The sequence below is a fragment of the Lycium barbarum genome, chromosome 8, assembly GCF_019175385.1.
Source record: "Lycium barbarum isolate Lr01 chromosome 8, ASM1917538v2, whole genome shotgun sequence".
Lineage (NCBI taxonomy): Eukaryota > Viridiplantae > Streptophyta > Magnoliopsida > Solanales > Solanaceae > Lycium > Lycium barbarum.
Window position 1 is genome coordinate 130,037,565 of NC_083344.1, and position 18,969 is coordinate 130,056,533.

General features: G+C 35.4%; 2 protein-coding genes across 3 annotated transcripts; one reads left to right on the plus strand and one right to left on the minus strand.

The window, feature by feature from the left end:
- Positions 1-691: 691 nt before the first annotated feature.
- On the minus strand, positions 692-5,191 carry LOC132607434 (AUGMIN subunit 1). 2 transcript variants are annotated; one of them, XM_060321394.1, is made up of 7 exons: positions 5,034-5,191; positions 3,179-3,503; positions 2,952-3,084; positions 2,733-2,867; positions 2,370-2,493; positions 1,130-1,267; positions 692-1,047 (listed from the first exon to the last, which is right to left on the minus strand). In XM_060321394.1, the coding sequence occupies exons 2-7, from the start codon at positions 3,456-3,458 to the stop codon at positions 940-942; spliced, it is 918 nt and encodes a 305-aa protein (XP_060177377.1). In that variant the 5' UTR covers positions 3,459-3,503; positions 5,034-5,191; the 3' UTR covers positions 692-939. The 2 variants fall into 2 exon arrangements, with proteins under 2 accessions (XP_060177377.1, XP_060177378.1); XM_060321395.1 differs by having other exon boundaries at positions 5,100-5,167.
- A 3,876-nt stretch (positions 5,192-9,067) lies between these two features.
- Positions 9,068-18,765, plus strand: LOC132607435 (condensin-1 complex subunit CAP-D2). Its single transcript, XM_060321396.1, has 16 exons — positions 9,068-9,292; positions 10,210-10,571; positions 11,184-11,344; positions 11,425-12,610; positions 12,740-12,931; positions 13,836-14,465; positions 14,562-14,738; positions 15,140-15,207; positions 15,295-15,517; positions 15,600-15,699; positions 15,871-15,986; positions 16,059-16,116; positions 16,975-17,126; positions 17,238-17,439; positions 18,172-18,330; positions 18,410-18,765. The coding sequence occupies exons 1-16, from the start codon at positions 9,148-9,150 to the stop codon at positions 18,508-18,510; spliced, it is 4,032 nt and encodes a 1,343-aa protein (XP_060177379.1). The 5' UTR covers positions 9,068-9,147; the 3' UTR covers positions 18,511-18,765.
- Positions 18,766-18,969: the final 204 nt, after the last annotated feature.

The window sequence follows — 18,969 nt, forward strand, 5'->3', positions numbered from 1 at the left end:
TTTTTATGTTTCTCACTCTCTCAAGGAGAGTGAAACATACTCTCCTTGCCACGTCAGCGTTTAGGGGGTAAAATATTACAGTTTTAAATAATTTAGGGGGTGATAGGACCAAAAATTAGATAAGGTGTGTCGTAACAAAAACGCTACTAGGTGAGGGGGTAATGATGTCTTATCCCTCTAACTTTTCATTGGTTTGTTGTGATTGTCTATTCAATGAGTTGAAGGTTATACATACTACATGAAACAAGGCATTTAACACCTATCTGACACATATTTTGAAGGCTTCAGCCAAAAATTTAGTACTGGTAAATGGCCCCAAATATAAAAGAAGAAATGCTTAGGCCAATAACTAGTGTTCTACTGATAATCGGACATTATTACCTAAATCAGTTCTGAACTGTTTCCTGCGGAGCTTATATTTTGTTGGCTATTCCTTTTTCGCACGCTTCAAATGCTTCTAGAAATGAAAGTAGTATGACAAGGAAACCCTTTCTTGGGTGAATATGCTCAATGAAAAAAAGAACACAAATAAAAATACAACAACAACAACAACAAAACCAGTGTAATCCCACAAACTAGGGTCTGGAAAGGGTAAAGTGTATGCAAACCTTACCCCTGCCATGGAGGTAGAGAGGTATCCGATAGACTCTTGGCTCAAAGCTCAAAGAACAAATGAAAATGAAGTAGAAAATAAGAACAAACGGATTTCTTTACCACCACTTATCTACTCAAAATACACAAATCATTATGAGTCAATTTTAAGAGGTCTTTACAGTGTTGAGAATACAACATCATGGCACGTACAAAAAGTGAAAGATAAGATAGCACAAGCGTCAAAGGAAAATCAATCACAATCTCAATTCCCCAAATGTTTGATAGGTGAGGCACTACAAGCTGAAGTGAAGGCAAAATGAATGTCCAAAGAAAAGCAATTCTACGTCACTCTGAGGAGGCAAGAGCTGACTGCAACACATCTTCAAGATACTTCTCAGCAGCAGCATACTGCCTTTTCTTGTCCTCAATTGCCAACGCCGCTAAGGCTTTATCCTGCAGATGGAAGTCTCAAATGTCAACAGCATAATTTAAGGAGGAGAATAATCGAACTTGTGTCACGTTTAGAAATACTTACAGGAGGCAAGTCTTGGTAGCTTCTCAGAGTATCAAGAATTGGCTTTGTTTTCTTATCCAAGTCCTTCTTATGCTCTGCCATCTCGACCAATACCCCGTGACTAACCTCTGGGGTGTAACCAACACGGTTAAGCATAGCCTGCATCCAAAGACCTTTTAACATCCACTTCACAGTTTCAGGTATCCAAAATTATGATCAGGTGCCAGGTTTACATTCAGATCTCAAAGTTTCTAGCATGTTGAGGCAAAAAGGATCCGATTTTCAGATTAAAATAGGTTTTTTTAACAGAAGAAATTGCCTGCTGAAGGGCAGCTCATCAAATAAACTATGTTTCACTGCAGAAGTAGCTTTTATGACAAGTGATGAAAGATGAGTTGCTGCTTCATAGAACGATAATCTGGGCCCATTAAGCAATTTATCTGGTCCTAGAAGTGCTGCCTTCTGACTCATCCAGTCATCACGCATGAGCATTCTTTAACCAGTCCTCCAGTGGCGACCTTACTGACATAAGCCCTTGCCAGTCATCGCACAACTGGTCCTAGAAGTGCTGCCTTCTGAATCAAGGTTCGCAACAAGTCACAATGACTAAACCACTATTTCACTTACATTTGCCCACCAGTAGGGAGAAAGGGAGGATTAAAGTTTTACAGATAGCAGAGCCCTCCAGAGGCCTTCACCGATCCTCACATCCAGCCAACTCATGGCTTTACTTTGCCAAGATCATCCATTTAGCATTAAACGTGAAGAGAGACACTGTCGGACGACTTTTTCATCATTAAAAAAAAATGGTACCACAAATTTCCCATCTCTATTGGCACAGAGGAAGAGAAAAATAAAATAAACAGACTCACTCACAAAGCTGCAGACTATCATCTTGAGGATATTGAATCTTCTCTATACTAGAAAGACTTTTCCATCAAGCTTTCTCCTTCACAAGAGTAAATGCTACTCAAAGATATGAAATTCATACACATATACACTCATACACATATGCACACGGGCATGTATATACATACATATTCCATGGAAACTAGCAAAAAGTTTAAGAGGACGTGTCGCGAAAACTAATAAAGTTGAAGCTCTAGAACCACAAAATTGCCGGGTATACTACATCAAAAGATGTCCTCATAACCATTCATATGATACTAAAATATTGCAACAGCATCTTGTCTTTTAACTGGGAGAAGAAGATGATATCCATAAATTCGCAGTAAATTATTCAAGACAAAAATAAACTTACCTTATAATAACCATACTCTTTCAAATACTGCCGCTCTTTTGACTCCATAATTGCTAAGTTTGTTTTCCAGTTCTCCATTTGTGCTTCACATGGAGCAACATCATCTTCAAGCTGTGAAAGTGTTCTGCCAGAACACAGAAAATAGTTGAGAGAAGAAAGATGGCATTGATTAACTGTAAGGCTCAGAATTTCTCTTTGGTAAGAGAAGTATTCATTTCTTGAAACAACATACTGCAGAAAGAGAGTGCCAGGAAGTCAAACTCAACCATATAAGAACATTGACTCCAAGTTGTGCTATCTACTACCCTATTCCAAAGGAGTTATTTCATGAGTGAGTGAGATCAAATGTAAAAGAAAATGTACCTTTTCAAATAAGTCAATCTTGCTATTGCCTTTCGAGTGTACTCAAGAAGAACTTTTGATTCTTGCTGCACTTTAGCTCTCTTCTCTTCTACTGCTGTTTTCCGTAGAGAAAGATCTGCCACTGCAACAAGAAAACTACAACGATTTTTCCTAGTAAGAATAAACAAATTAAAAAGAGAGAGAACTACAAAAAATAATTAGTGGAAAAAGGTGACCTACCTACTTAATTCAGTATCTCTAATATCCAACAAATTTGAAACCTTTGCAAGAACATGTGCAGATGAAACCACATTAGATGGTAAACTCTCTTGGGCCAATCCCACACTCTCTAGTATCTCTCTTATCCTGGCAGCTGCAATCACAAACACACAATCAGCTCACTGAGACAAGAACCTCAATTCTCAACCAAATGTCAGCTTGAGTAATTTAAACAGAAAAATTATAACCTTGGGACCTGTACTCAGCTGCTTTTTGACGGTGATCATTGGCAACAATTACAGCAGCTTGAGTTTTGGCTTGCGATAGAGTGGCAATTTTGTGTAATTCACCAATGCTTCGAGGAGTATACTCAAAATCAGGGACATCTTTACCCACAGCGTCAAATTGTAAAGTGAGCCAAGCTTTCACTTCAGCAATTTGATTTGCATCAAAACCAGTAGTTTTTGATGATTCTACAGTTACTGAAGTAGTTGCAGAAGAATCAGGTCCCCCCACTATATCACTCATCTCTTTTTTCCCTTTTCTTGTACCTCCCTTTTGAATTTTCAGACCCTTCAGCCAAAATCAGTAGACAAACAAATTACACAAGGAAGACGAAAGATCACTGAAAAGAAAAATAAAGTGGAATCCATAAACCAACCTTCTAATAATTAAATCTCTGTAGATGCAATAACTCTAGGTTATTTCTTATTCATATATTACCTTTCATTATTAAAACACACACACACACGAAAAATCCACAATGTTAAGATATTCTTAATGATATTCAGGCTTTTGCCGGGGTAGGATGGGTCGAATAAGCAGTAATTCATCTTTGCGTAGATGAAGAATGGGCTACTTTCTCGCGGATTTCAGACTTTAATACCAAAAAAGATCCTTCTGAACCAGACTGCTAACGATCAGATGCCCTGTGCTCTATCAATCTAGTCCCAATCTTTACAGCAAGCGAGCGAGTGCGACTTTAAGAGTTACTCCATTAACTACTTTATAAGAAAAATAGAGATATTATTCCCGTAAGTGATAGGTACACTACTTGCCCACCGCTTTCAGCTATTCTACATTGTTGAATTAGTTCATTACTGAGTGATCGCTCACTATCTGGCAGGAAAAGATGGTCCGGAAGCTTCATCTCTCCCAGCAAGCAAGACGAGATCACTTCATTTCGTAAAATTAACTATCAAGATCTCTAACAAGCAAAGTCGGATCCAGGATGTGAATTTTATGGGTTTTGAATTCTAGCCCTTTTAACTTAATGGGTTCTAAATTAATGATTAGTGTACATTGAATGAATTTTTTAAGACAAATACAAGATTTGGACCAAAGCTAATGGATTCGGGCAAACTCAGCACATTCGATTCGACATACATATTACTTATTAATGTTGAATAACTTTGATATGTAAATGACACAAACAAAGGGTAAATTTCATATATGGTCACATAACCATCACTTTTTTTATCCACCAAAATCACTTAACTATATTTTCTAATACAAAATTCACAAAACATTGAATTTATTAACACAAAAACCACACCTACCGGAATAACTTCGATATGTAAATGACACAAACGAGGTGTAAATTTCATAGATGGTCACATAACTATAACGTTTTTTCACCAAAATCACTTAACTATATTTTCTAACACAAAAGTCACAAAACTCACACCTACCGGAAAATCCAACTTCCGATGAGTAATATTTTTTTATTTTTAATCTAATAAATACAAACCCAATTAAAAGACCCGACCCGACCCGAAACTCATATGCAGAAATTAAGATCCTGAATGTTTCCGTTCCGTCTCTAACACTACCAACATTAACTCAAAGGGCCACTCTGAGCAGGATTATTAAATTTAAGGGAGTAATTAATCTAATTAATTCAAAAATTATTAGTACTCGAAATCACTAAACCCATTTTTTCTCCGGTGCAATTTACACCTCTTACAGTGCCCAGCGTGATTTTTCTCAACCAATTTCTTCAAGACAGCATTAATAATAATAATAATAATAATGATAAAAAGAAAAGAAGATGAATTAATTAATTAATTAAATGAAGGAAGAGAAGTGAAGAAGATTAGAAACCTAGGGGGCTCAATTGTAGAGAAAGATACTTGTGATGAGCGATTCACTGGAGGGCAAGAGACTCACGAATGAAAGCTACAATTTGAATATGAGCGGAGAGTTTTGACAACTGAGAGCAAAGGCAGAAAGTGAGAATATTGGTGCATTGTTTTATCTATTTTATTTTTCTAATTTTATTTTTATTCAATTTTTTTTCTTTATTTCCTTTTTTTTTCTTCTCTAATATAATGGAGAAATTTCAATAATGTACAATCCAGCATAAGCCATATTTTTAATTTATACTCGCATAGCCATTTTTCAGGGTATACAACATTATACAACAATATACACCTACCGTAGACAATGTATCAACCTTGTATAAAAATGTATAAAAGGTGTTTACGCACACTTTTACACTAAGATATAATATTAGACAAACTTCTATTTAGTTTTAGTTCCTGATGCGAAACCCTACTAACACATATCCAAGGCCCCAGCACCGCCCTTACCTCCCTCGACACCCCACCGGCGTCGTGAAACGCGAAATGAGAGCTAGGATAAAAAAACCAGGTGTGAGGGGGGGGGGGGGGGGTGCTAGCTCGAGTAAAAAACAAACAATGGCTGGTAATTATTTTGCCCTAATTGACATAGAGTGTAAAAAGATAACTACTACAGTACATATTTTTATTTTTATTTTATTTTTTCTATATCTCAAAAAACAATTTATTCTAGCATATGCTATACCAAATCAGTAATAGTTGAAGTATATTGTTGCAGTATATTATGATACCCACATGGTATATCTATAGTGACAGGGTATTATAGGTGACAGATTTATTCTTTCAAGAAACACTCCTCATCCCTCTATGATACTCACATGGTATATAACATATACTGATAGGTATCATAGAGGACTTACATTTCATTTGTTCAAGAAAAGCACTCAGTCCTCTATGATACCAAACTGGTATATATATCTACTAACATGGGTACCATAGATGACACATTCATTTCTTACTCAGTCCTCTATGATACCAAATTGGTATATATATCTACTAACATGGGTACCATAGATGACACATTCATTTCTTACTCAGTCCTCTATGATGCTCACATGCTATCATTTATTGACAAGGTATTATAAAGGATTGATTTATTCCTTTTAAAAAAAACACAACTTAAGGCTGGTTCATTCTTATCAAGAACAACTCAATTCTCTATGACACACCCACATGGTATATATTATCTACTCACAAGGTGTCATGAATCATATATCATATGCTGACAAGATATCATAGAGTGTTGATTCATTCCTTCAAAAAGAGTTCAATCATATATGATACCAGCATGGTATATATAATATACTGACAAGGTATCATAGAGACCGGGTCATTCCTAAAACGGTCTTTTATGAAATCCACATGATGCATATTGTATACCGATAAGGTATTAAAGGACCGATTCATTCCTTCAAAAAAAGCTTCTCGGTCCTTTATGACACCTACATGGTATATATTATATACTAACAAGGTATAATAAATGACAAGTTTACTCTAGAAACAAATTCTAAAAAAAAAATCAAGAAAAAGAATTTAAGCTTAATTTTAATATTTTGATTTTAAATCATTTTTAGCAAGTTAATTTTTGTGAAACAAATTATAAAAATATAGATTCATATTTTCGAAATAAGTTTTGTTTTATTTGCAAATGAAAAAAAGGATATGTTTCCTAGTAATTTATATTTTAATAGCAGTGACTTTAGTATTTTTTAAATTATTTCTTGTTGTAGTATAATTATTTAATTTTCTTATATTCGCACTAATCTAAAAACGGTTAGCTAAAATATTGGTCTTTGTGCCTTTTTTTATAATTTTTAAAAAGAAAAATAAAAAGATTAGAAAAATAGAAAGAGAAACAATAAAATAAAGACAAAAGACAAAAGACAAATACTAGAGCCCGTTTTGATTAACTGAAAAAAAAATGGCTTTTAAGCAAGTGATTAAAGTACTTTTAAGTGCCGAAAGTTATTTTCTAAATAAGCAGTTATGTGTTTGGATAAAAGTACTTAAAGGGTTTTTAGAAGTAAGGCTAGTATTGGAATTAACAGAAAATATAAAGGATAAAAGGGTAAAGTTGTTGGTTAAACTAAAATGACTTTTAAGCCAAAAAAAAAATAAGCTGGGTTGAGTAACTTCGTAGTTTTGGCTTATTGTAAACACTTTTCAACTTAATTTAAGCTGTTTTCTATTTTTGTCAAACACTTAAATAAGTTAAAAATGACTTATTAAGCTGGTTTGACCAACTTATAAACCAATCCAAACGGGCCCTATTACGAGAGCATCAACGAAAGGCATCAATCTGCAAAATCTTAGAAGGGGACATACGGGTAATTGTTTATTGCCATGTGAATAGTTTAGTTATTACGAAAATTTAACTATAGGTGACTAACAAATTTTGTAAAAAAAGACCCATAGTTTAATTTTATTTATTAAACTAAAATTTGATCAATTGATGTTGTATTTTTAGAAAGGTCTTCTAGTATTAATTTTGAGCCAGTTGTTATGAATTAGTGTATTAATTTTGTTATGAACTATGACTTGCTCACTTGGTAAGATTATATAAGAATTGGAATGTTTTGATAGTTTTCATAACTTGTGGGGTTTTTATGTCTATAAGAGAAAATACTCCTTAAAATATCCAAATTGCATGTTTAAACATGGTTTCAAACCAGTTAACTATTGTTTCAAACCATGTCCAAACGAGACCTTAATAAGTAGATATATCGAAAAAGAGTTTGAAAAATCACAATCAAGAGAAAAGTTGTTTGATTGGGACGGAAAATTACTTCAGACAGAAGTTTCTTTTTTGTAGAAAAAATCATTTATGTGAAATTATGTAAAACCATTTAATTTAACTCTTTGCTAATAGTTATGGTAAAAAGAGCCCTTACCTTAGCAAACGAAGCCACATGCTCTTATTCACAGAAAAAGGAAATTACACCTAATAACCTTCAAGAAAATAGATGGTTTTGAACTTTTGGCTACTAGCTCATCCTCAAGGACAAAAATCAAAGCTTGTTAGACTTAAAGTTTTGCCTATGAATTAAAAAGGGTTAAAAGTTCAAGATCATTCACATCAGAAACTATTCCTGTACATCACTCGTTCATAGACGGAGCATTAGTTTGTTTCACGAAAAAGGGCCAAAAATGCACCTGAATTCTAGGAAATAGAACAACCTTGCCATCCGTTTGAATTTGGTCCTAAAAAAGCCCTTATAATTAGTGGACTTATTCAAATTTGTCATTCAACTATGTAAAATAAAATAGTAAGATCCGTTAATTTTAAGAGGCAAATTTGAACAAGTTTTTCAACAATAAATACATACTCTCTCCATCCTAATTTATGTGACATCATTTGACTTGACACAAAATTTAAGAAAAAAAGATTGATTTTTGAAATGTGTGGTTTAAACCAAACCTTAGACAATTATGTGGCTATAAATCATTTTATTAAGGGTAAAATGAGCATTTTAAAATTAAATTATTTTTAATTATAAAAAGATGACATTCTTGTATATACGGACTAAAGGAAAAATGATGCCACATAAATTGAGAGAGAGGGAATACTATTTGGGACTAAAGTCAAACTAAGGGCAAAATTGTTTTATTTCTCATAATTGAGGGGCAAGTCTCAATATTAAGGGGTCGTTTGGTATATGGTTAGGATTATAGAGGTATTAATAGTACATAGATTAATTACGAAGGAATTTATGTATTATTTTATACAAATATTAGTTATGCATGTATTAATTATTCATGTCTTAGCAATTCTACCTTTGTCGTCCATAAAACAATATATAGATTCTCTCATAACTTATGAAGATTTCTAAATTTCAAATCAAACACTATACTAATGAATAACTCACCTCATAACTAACTACCAAACACAACACGGAGTATTAATTATGCAGAATTTTAACACATGAATAACTTATGCTACCAAACGACCCCTAAGGGTTTCATATCATATCATATTCCCGCTCTCACAGAGTATTTCAAATTGTCATTACCAAGAAGAAGAAGACCTCTTCTTTCTGATCTACAAAATTGACACCCATTAAAATCGTGACTCTTAAATGGCTCCACCCTTCATATTTCCTCAAAATTTACACTCTCTAGAACAGCAAGAAGAAGAGTCAGATAATAACAATAAATTCATAGTCCAAAATCAAACTTCACTCAACAATCTGCGTCCTTCTGAATTAGAAGAATTTGTCAAAGGTTAGTTTTTTCCCACCCTATTTCCATTATTTTTTTTTATCTTAATTTTTTCAATTTATGCTTCTGGGTTCCTTTTTTTTTTTTTTTTTTTTTTTTTTTTTTTTCTTTTTTGAGCCAAATGGGTTCTCATTTTTTTTTTTTTGAGCTAACTGGGTTCTCGTTATTTTCCTACTTTGTTCTCTAAATTTTCAATTTTTTTTTGTCAATTAAAGACCCATTTTCATTATTTTTCCAACTGGGTTGTTTCTATTTTTTTTCAATGGGTTCTCAGTTTTTTCGATTTAGGCAACTGGGTTTTTATTCTTTTTCTAGTTTTCTATTTGGTACTTTAAGTAGGTGTTTGGCAATAGATTCCAAATGTTTTTATTTTCCCACTTTATTAGGAATTTATGGAGTTGGAGTTAACGACAGAGTTGTGTTTGGTTATATTTTTGCAAAAGAATATTCGGAATAATATTCATGCTTGAATGTACTTAAATATAACTTCATAAATGAAAAGTTAGTCCCATAACAGGTTATGAGCTGCTTTCCAAATTTATACGACTTCAAGTTGGATTTGGAATTTTCATGGCCAAACGCTGATTGAAAAAATTATTGCGGAAAAAAGTGAAATTTTTTACGTAAATTTTCAGAAATTGCAGCCCAACATAGAATATTACGCCATGGAGCCATATTTTCAGTTTATACAATATTATACAACATTATGCCTGGGGAAGCATTATACATAATGTATCAACGTTGTATAAACGTGTATAAAAGGTTTTTATACACAAATATGGGCTAAACCGGGTAAAAAACTCAAAATATGTGCTGCGAGGCGCAAATATTTTCTCCCAGTAGACATAGAACGTAATTTTCCCTTCTTTTTTTTTATGGCCAAACGGATCCTAAATTTTCAAGTTTTTCAATTTAAACAGGTGTCTCCTTCGACTTATCGGACAAAGAGCTATTCTGTGTGGAGGAGCAGGATGTGTTTGATCGTGTATATTCACTAGTGAAGGAGTTTGCTTGCCTTACTCCTAGCTGTAAGCTCAATTTGGTTGAGTCTCTTAGGTCTAATCTAAGTGTTTTACTCCCCACTGTCGATTCCCTCTTGAGGGTATCTCAGCATAAGGATAATGGAAATGCTGACGACGAGAAGAATGACAGCGAGGAGGATGAGTGTTCGCTTGCTGATCGAGTTGCATCATATCGAAATGCTTTCAAGATTTACACTTTCTTCCTCATTCACATTGTGCTCATTGAGGAGTCCAATTCTAGCTCTAACAACAATACAAAAGTAAGCTCCTTTCTTCATCTGATATAGTGTGTGTGTTTATGTGTGTGATGCATGTAGTATGTTCCCAATGTGTACGATTTTATGAATTGCTTATGATGAACTTACTGTTTTTAGTTAAGGCAACTGCATGCACGAATGTGTCTTCTTGCTGGTAATGGAATATTAGAATCCTGCATGCATAGTTGACACTCCCTTCGTTTCAATCTGTATGTCTTAGTTTGACGTGGCTCGGAGTTTAAGAAAATAAAGACGACTTTTGAATCTTGTGTGGTTTAAAAATATGTATAACGTACCAAAATGCTTTTTAATCTTGTGGTCTTAAACATGCCATGTGGGATGCTGAAATTAAAGAGTTGCCAAATTAGGAAAGATGCATTTGTTTTGAAACAAACTAAAAAGGAAAATAAGACGACCAAATTGAAACAAAGGGAGTACATTGATGGTTGTAACTTAGGTGTGGTTTCAAGGGATTCTGGAGAAGTGAGTTTAGTTGATTTTGTGATGACCTGTGTGTATTTATTTCCTTTATAGCTCTTCTTTAAAAGTATATGTTCCTATTTGTATCATCCTGAAATTTGGAGGGCAACTGAGACTATGGTTGGTTGGCTTTAGGTGGTCGCTAGTAGTCGAAAGAAGCAACTTGTTAGCGCGTGGAATTGGGAGCCACAAAGGGCAAGGATACTGAATTCAGTTGCAAATTCATTAGAGATTAACCTCTCGTTGCTCTTTGGATCATCAAACCCTGATGAAAATTACTTGTCCTTCATTGTGAAGTAAGTTTTTTGTTTTGTTGAGCTGATTATCTTTTAGTGGATCAAATACTAACCCAATCTGATGATGTGGTTTCCTGTAGAAACGCTTTTTCTATGTTCGAGAATGCGGCAGTCTTAAAAGATTCAGAAACAAAAGACGCCTTGAGTCGCATAATCGGGACATGTGCTACCAAGTATCACTATGCTGCCCCATCATGTGCTTCAATTTTGCACCTGGTTCACAAATATGATTTTGCAGTTTCCCATTTGGCTGATACAGTTGCTTGGGCTGAGAAGAAGTATGCTGATGGTAGCATGGCTTCTTCTCTTATCAGAGAGATAGGAAGGACAGCCCCGAAAGATTATGTGAAGGATACAGTAGGGGCTGAAAATGTTGGGCGCTTTCTTGTAGAGCTTGCTGATAGAATGCCTAAGTTGGTCTCAACTAATATTGGCTTATTAATCCCACATTTTGGAGGTGAATCTTATAAGATGAGAAATGCTCTTGTTGGGGTGTTGGGTAAGTTGGTCATGAAGGCTTTCGATGACACCGAAGTTGAAGTGAGTTCTAAATCCATTCGTCTCCGAACCAAGCAAGCTATGTTGGAAATCTTGTTGGAACGTTGTAGGGATGTGTCAGCCTATACAAGGAGTCGAGTGCTTCAGGTCTGGGCTGAATTATGTGAAGAGCATTCAGTTTCAATTGGCATGTGGATTGAGGTTGCAGAAGTAGCGGCTGGGAGGTTAGAGGATAAGAGTGCAATTGTCAGAAAATCTGCACTCAATTTACTTATTATGATGTTGCAGCACAATCCCTTTGGACCCCAGCTTCGAGCGGCATCTTTTGAAGCAACCTTGGAACAATACAAGAAAAAGTTAGATGACCTAGGACCAAAGACTCAGCCAACAAGTGTTTTGGATGGATTGCCTTCCTGTGATGAAATTAGTGATGGAGATGGCGAAGTCCACAATGCGGGTGAAGAGATAAACAAGGAACAGGATGACAGTCTGACAGACAGCTGCTTGCCTCACGAGGAAGATCTTACAGGTCAGACGGATGATTCTGTGCCAGATTTTGGGAATTTGGAGCAAACAAGGACCTTGGTTGCATCATTAGAGGCAGGCTTGAGATTTTCCAATTGTGTGTCTGCCACAATGCCGACCCTTGTCCAATTAATGGCCTCATCTTCTGCCACAGATGTGGAGAACACAATCCTTCTACTGATGAGATGCAGACAGTTCCAAATAGATGGCTCAGAAGCTTGCCTCAGAAAAATGTTGCCACTGGTAATAGTGAGCCGATTTCGATGTGCTTTATTGTGCATCTTAAGATGTTGCTTTTTCAGTTTTTTTATCTTGTATGATTTATTACTGAGGCTTTATTAAACATTTTGACCTAATAAAGCACACCTGCAGGTATTTTCACAAGACAAAGCAATTTATGAAGCTGTTGAGAATGCTTTCATTACAATATATGTGAGGAAGAACCCAGAGGAAACTGCTAAGAATCTCTTGAATCTTGCTATAGATTCAAATATTGGAGATCTTGCTTCATTGGAGTTTCTAATTGGAGCCTTAATGTCCAAGGGCGACTTAACGAGTAGCACAGTATGTAATCTGTAAAATCATTCCAATCTTTTTTTGCTTCTGTATTGCTAAATAAGAAATCTAGTGAGGCGTGACTCGAGAAGTTTTAAATTTTGTTTTTGAAGCATGGTAGAATGGTTGCATTTATTTCATTGAGGATCTCACGTGGAGAGAACATGCCATAATTTAATTATCTTAATTATATTTTGGAATTGAATGCCAGATGTTTATTTTGGTACTGGGTGATGTGTGCGGATTTAGTAGCCTTAGAGATTGTTGTTAAGCATAAGCTAGAGAGACAGGGGTTAAGTGTTACAATGTGGATTAATAATTATACTAGATAAAAAGTGTAATTTATCCTTCAATCCAGATTTAATCACCTAAACAATGCTCTGTTATTGGACCTATAAGTGGTTAATTTAACCATTTAAACCAATATCATTCCTGAATTGCTGTAATGGTTATGTCTTTGGTGGTAATGTGGGATCATTTTTCTCTAACAAATTCAGGATTTGAGAAGAACAAATCATCTTTCATATAATTAACTTAATATTAATAAAGAGCTCGGTTTACCTAAAAATTTATCAAAGACTTGATGAGGATTAAAGGCTGTATAAACTATTGTGTCAGAGAAATTTGCAACCTGACAAAAATGGCAAGTGAGTCATCCTTTTCCATTCATAAGAGTTGTTAATGTCTTTGAAGCTCCTTCATTTATCAACATGGTGCTAAAAGATTAATATCTCTGTCATGAATTGAAAGTGTCAACTCTTTTGACTTCAATAAGCTATATTGCCTTTGCTCAACCCACTTTGACTTAATATGAATTACCCATCCTCATAGAAATTTGATAAGCTTTACTCATCTATCTTTTTGCCTAAAGCTTTAAGGAAAAACTTTAATAGTGATTCATTCAATATTGCAGTTGTCAGCATTATGGGATTTCTTCTGTTTCAATATCCCTGGAACAACTGCAGAGCAAAGTCGTGGTGCTTTATCTATTTTATGCATGGCAGCAAAAACATCAAATTCTATTCTCAGCTCTCACTTACAAGACATCATTGACATAGGCTTTGGGCGTTGGGCAAAAGTCGAACCCTTACTTGCTAGGACAGCATGTGTTGCTCTTCAGAGGCTGTCTGAAGAGGACAAGAAAAAATTATTATCCACTAATGGAAGTCGGGTATTTAGTATCTTAGAAAGCTTAGTTACCGGATTTTGGCTTCCTGAACATATATGGTATGCTGCTGCAGATAGAGCAATAGCTACTATATATACTATCCATCCTTATCCTGACAAAATGGCTGCTGATATGGTGAAGAAATCTCTTAGTTCTGTATTTGATGGCAGCAGAGGGGATGAGCTACAAAATTTGCTAACCACAGTTCAAGTGACAAAACTCAGTAGGATTCTTTTTGTTGTAAGCCATGTAGCTTTGAACCAATTGGTTTACATTGAGTCTTGGGTCCGCAAAATTCGGAAAGATAAAGCAAAAAAAGAGAAAATGGTTACTGAGGATAAGAGTGATTGCACAGATAATACCGGTGCACAGAAGGTGAAAAGGATATTAAGGCACATTGATCTTTTTGATGAAGTCTGCAGCCATTTTATACTTTAAATTCTTTATAAAATTGGTGCTGCTTGTTTGCAGGATAATGGTATCAACGCGGAGCTAGGTTTAGCAGCCTCTGAAGATGCATTCCTCGATACGTTATCCGAAAGAGCAGAGAAAGAAATTGTATCTGGCAGTTCCTGTGAAAGAAACTTGATTGGCCATTGCGCACCTTTTCTTTCTAAACTCTGTAGGAATTACACTTTGATGCAGAAGGTGATTGTTACGCCTACACTGTCTATTTTTTGTACTTTCAAACACTGGAACTAAACCAATCCCTTTTTGATTTTTGCTCCTTGTTTAACTCACATGAATCTCCATAATCAGATGCACCAGTATGAATTTGTAAGGTAGTTCGACTGAATGTGAAGCATATGCCTTTTGCTCAGATTAAGTTAATAATATTTAATCAAGTTAGAGTGCAAATGTGAAATGTTTGTTTCGTGTTCTATTGATCTGTTACTTGGTGTTGTGGCCCCAGACTTTTATCAGCGAAGAAAATAGAACCTTCCAAACTCTAGTAGTTTACCCAAGGGCAATTTACTTCATTGTTCAATCAGTAGTCTCAATCTAACATCATTTAATGGATACTGACATATCTTTTGTATCTCTTCCAGTACCCTGAACTGCAAGCATCTGCAATGCTTGCATTATGCCGATTTATGATAATTGATGCTGACTTCTGGTTAGCCTTTTCCTCAATTCCTCTTTTCTTGTTTTATACTTATATATGTGGAAAAGTTTCTAAACATGTGTCTATGTAACTTTTTAGTGATGCAAATCTCCAGCTTCTTTTCACTGTTGTGGAGAATGCACCTTCTGAAACTGTTCGATCAAATTGTACTGTTGCTCTTGGTGATCTGGCAGTTCGTTTTCCTAATCTGTTAGAGCCATGGACAGAGCACGTGTATGCACGATTAAGAGATCCATCAGTTTCTGTGCGGAAGAATGCTGTATTGGTTCTTTCTCATCTGATACTTAATGATATGATGAAGGTTTGGCTGGATTATCATACATTTATATTTAGCTTTCCTGTGGTAGATCTTTAGCATCTTGATTTGTGTGTATCATTTCTAGGTGAAAGGTTATATAAATGAAATGGCCATCTGTTTGGAAGATGAAGATGAAAGAATTTCAAATCTAGCCAAACTTTTCTTTCATGAGTTGTCAAAGAAAGGTAGTATATCTACCCAACTTTTCTTTCATTAGTTGCTACTAAAGAAGTTAATCTATCTAATCTATTTCAAGTCTTTCTACTGTTGAGCTTCTTTCGTCTGCTGTTGCGTGTTTCTGTGTGTACACACATCAAATAATGCTCTTTTTTTCCCTCTAAACTTAATGTTTACAGGGAGCAATCCAATTTATAACCTACTTCCAGATATCCTTGGCAAGTTGTCTAGCCAGAACTTGAAGGAAGAATCATTCTGCAACATCATGCAATTTTTAATTGCTTCAATTAAGAAGGTACCATGAATTTGACTTGATTCTTTGGGCTCATTTCTAGAGGATTGATTGAAATGCTTATTTGTATTTTAGGACAAGCAAATGGAAGCTCTTGTCGAGAAGCTTTGCAACAGATTTTGTGGAGTTACTGGTATGGAGTTTGAAAATTGTTTTGATTTGTCTCCTCTTGAAGAATTTGTGAACTCTGCTCTAACTTTAAATTGTAGACTATAGATCAAGATTTAGAAGAAGAGAGAAAAGTATGTAGTTTGCAAGGATATCTGTTCTCTAAGTTTGCACTGTGCTAAACTTAAGAAGTTAGTCTGAATTAGTCTATTTCTGCCCTGGTTTTGGTCTGTTTGCATATACTTGCTTGAGCTATATGTGAAAACATGGACGTCTCCTTCTTCTTTTTATTTTTATTTTTTATTTTTTTCAGCCTAAACTTGGCATTGTGGTTTTTCATAACTTTCTCTGAGGTTTCACACTTTTGTGGATAAATCATGATGCCAGTTTGCTCCACTTGCTATTGCTCGGCAAGTCCCGTTTAGTGTTTGATTTTACAGTATTTATTCTCGATAATCCCTGTTTGCTCTACGTTACAAAGATACGGCAGTTGTCTACGTTGAGTTGTGTTTCTGCGAGCTTCAAAGAGGCTGATATACTTATTTAAGATTGATTGAGGAGTTGCCGGTCTTTCTGTATTTGGTACAAAGTCCATAAGAGGTGTTGTGCATGCTTCAAAGAGGTGTTGTGCATGCTTCATCTGATATTTGCTTTTGTACTCAGCTTTCTGTGCTGTTATGGCAGGTGTGTAGTACTCAGCTTTCTGTGCTGTTATGGCAGGCGTGTTTACCATACTTTTAGGAGTACCTTTGCAAAAATTCAAAAGAAAATTATAATTAGGAGACCTTTGTATGAAGAGATTTTAGTGGATAGCTTAGCTTCTGATTGCTATTTGAATTATCACCGGAGAAACTTCTGCATGTTAACATCCTTTTTTATGCAGATGTCAGGCTATGCGAATACATCTCCTATTGCCTTTCTCAGCTATCTTACACTGATAAGAGCATGAGAAAGCTGATAGAGTTGTTTAAGACGTATGAACATGCCTTATCTGAAGACTCTGTGATGGATAACTTCCGAACTATTATCAACAAGGTAAGATTTGCTGTAGCTTTCACAAGGGGCTTAGACTAGTTTTCGGCAGTTATTGGGAATTCATTTCACTGTGTTAAAGCTTTATCTGCCTGTCTGAATGTCTTCAATTAGGGGAAGAAGTTTGCTAAACCTGAACTCAAATCATGCATTGAGGAGTTTGAGGAAAAATTGAATAAGTTCCACATAGACAGGAAGGAACAAGAACTTACTGCCAAAAATGCTCAAAGCCATCAACAGAAAGTGGACAGCTTGGAGAGCATCACGGTGACTAAAAAAGAAGAAGAGGAAATTGATGAATCTGAAATTGCTGAAGGTAGTTTTCTTCAAGTCTATTGCCTGCTCATTCAGTTATTACTATTTCATGCTTTATTTACAAGGTTCTCATTTTCAATTGAAATGTTTTCTGGCTGAGGACACCAGAACTGCATGCTTGTCTCTTTAATTATATGTGCCATTTTTGTTTTTATTCCTTGAAAGAATTTAAAAGCAATGTAAAGGAGATAGAAGCTGTTAACAATACATTACGTGGTAGTACTTTATACAAATAGTAGATCCTTCCCTAATAGCTTTTTTTAAAATCCATATAAATTTATACAATGGGGATTTTCAGAATTTGGTGCATTGATGATGTAGATGCTGCTAAAAAAGCTCTAAAGTCTTTTGGCGAGAGAGCTGTAGATATGTAGAGGGTAGGGACGAAATGGATTGACAAAACTTACAAAGTCAGTGTGCAAACTGTATAGGCAAAATGAATGAAGCCAACATGGTGGAGGATTATTGTGTCTGTTATATTTCTGATGATCTCTGATTGGAAGGGGCAACACTGCCTTATTTCACTACAAAACAAATTAGCTACGAACTTCGTCGCTAATTCATTGTTAAATTGCTCGTAGCTGACAAAAATTTATGATTATCTGTCGCTAAATAGGATTAGTGACGGATTGTGTTATTTAGCTATAGAATGTCCGTCACTAATTCCTGCTTTTTTAGTCGTGTTTGGTTCTCTTGAGTTTTCTGTAACTTCATTTTCTTAATCATGTAACAGATTCTGAAGTCACTGATCCATCAATGGAAGCGCAAACAGAATGTTCACCTTCAGAAGCAGGATGTGCTGAGTCGGAAGGAAATTCTCATGCTTCCAGTGAAGTGACTGATTCAGCAATTGATGAAACTGAAGTTCAATCCCCTATAAGTCGCACCAGAGGTTCCTTGCAATGCCCTATGTCCTTCGCAACTTGTTTCTCTAACGGGGTGAACAAGCACTAATGCTTTTACATTTGCAGGTGCCACTAGATCCAGAGCTAAGAACAGCAGTAGAAGTACTCAAAATGTTGATACTTCCAATTCAACTAGAAGAATAACAAGGTCCAGGCGAAAGTCCTAAACACCCGCTTAGTATTAAACATTTCCTTGCATTTTCAATTTTAGTCAGGGCAGTTAACTTGACTGACAACTGTTTGTATGCTAACTTGTTGATGGTCAATATTCCTCTTTGCCCTTCTCTCCTAGCCTAAGGACAGTTTGGATCATTTTCCTGATAAAAAGGCAATATTTGGTTTGTGGCTTGGGTTCTTGGATACTGATGCAATTCTTTGGATCATATATATAGGGACTCAATTCTCCATGTGTTGAGAACTTACTGTTGGTGTTTCTACAAAGTTATAATTAGCTTTGCTTATTAAAGCCGAATCCAACTTGTTTGGTATTGAGGCGTGGTAGTAGTTTTCTTTTGCCTCTCTATCCTAGTCACTTTAAAAGAAATTGCAAGCCTAGCAATGGGCTACATGTTGTTCAATTGATTTTCAATAGAGGTGGTGAACTGAAGTGGGCTCAAGTGCTTAAC

Bases quoted from the DNA above. Each gene is read 5' to 3' on its own strand.
- LOC132607435 (XM_060321396.1), top strand. From the start codon at position 9,148: ATGGCTCCACCCTTCATATTTCCTCAAAATTTACACTCTCTAGAACAG. The intron at 10,572-11,183 runs GTAAGCTCCTTT...GGTTGGCTTTAG, and splicing joins GCTCTAACAACAATACAAAA to GTGGTCGCTAGTAGTCGAAA. The intron at 17,440-18,171 runs GTAGTTTTCTTC...ATCATGTAACAG, and splicing joins TGAATCTGAAATTGCTGAAG to ATTCTGAAGTCACTGATCCA.
- LOC132607434 (XM_060321394.1), bottom strand. From the start codon at position 3,458: ATGAGTGATATAGTGGGGGGACCTGATTCTTCTGCAACTACTTCAGTA. The intron at 1,268-2,369 runs GTAAGTTTATTT...CTTTGGATGCAG, and splicing joins AAGAGTATGGTTATTATAAG to GCTATGCTTAACCGTGTTGG. The intron at 1,048-1,129 runs GTAAGTATTTCT...TTCCATCTGCAG, and splicing joins GCTACCAAGACTTGCCTCCT to GATAAAGCCTTAGCGGCGTT.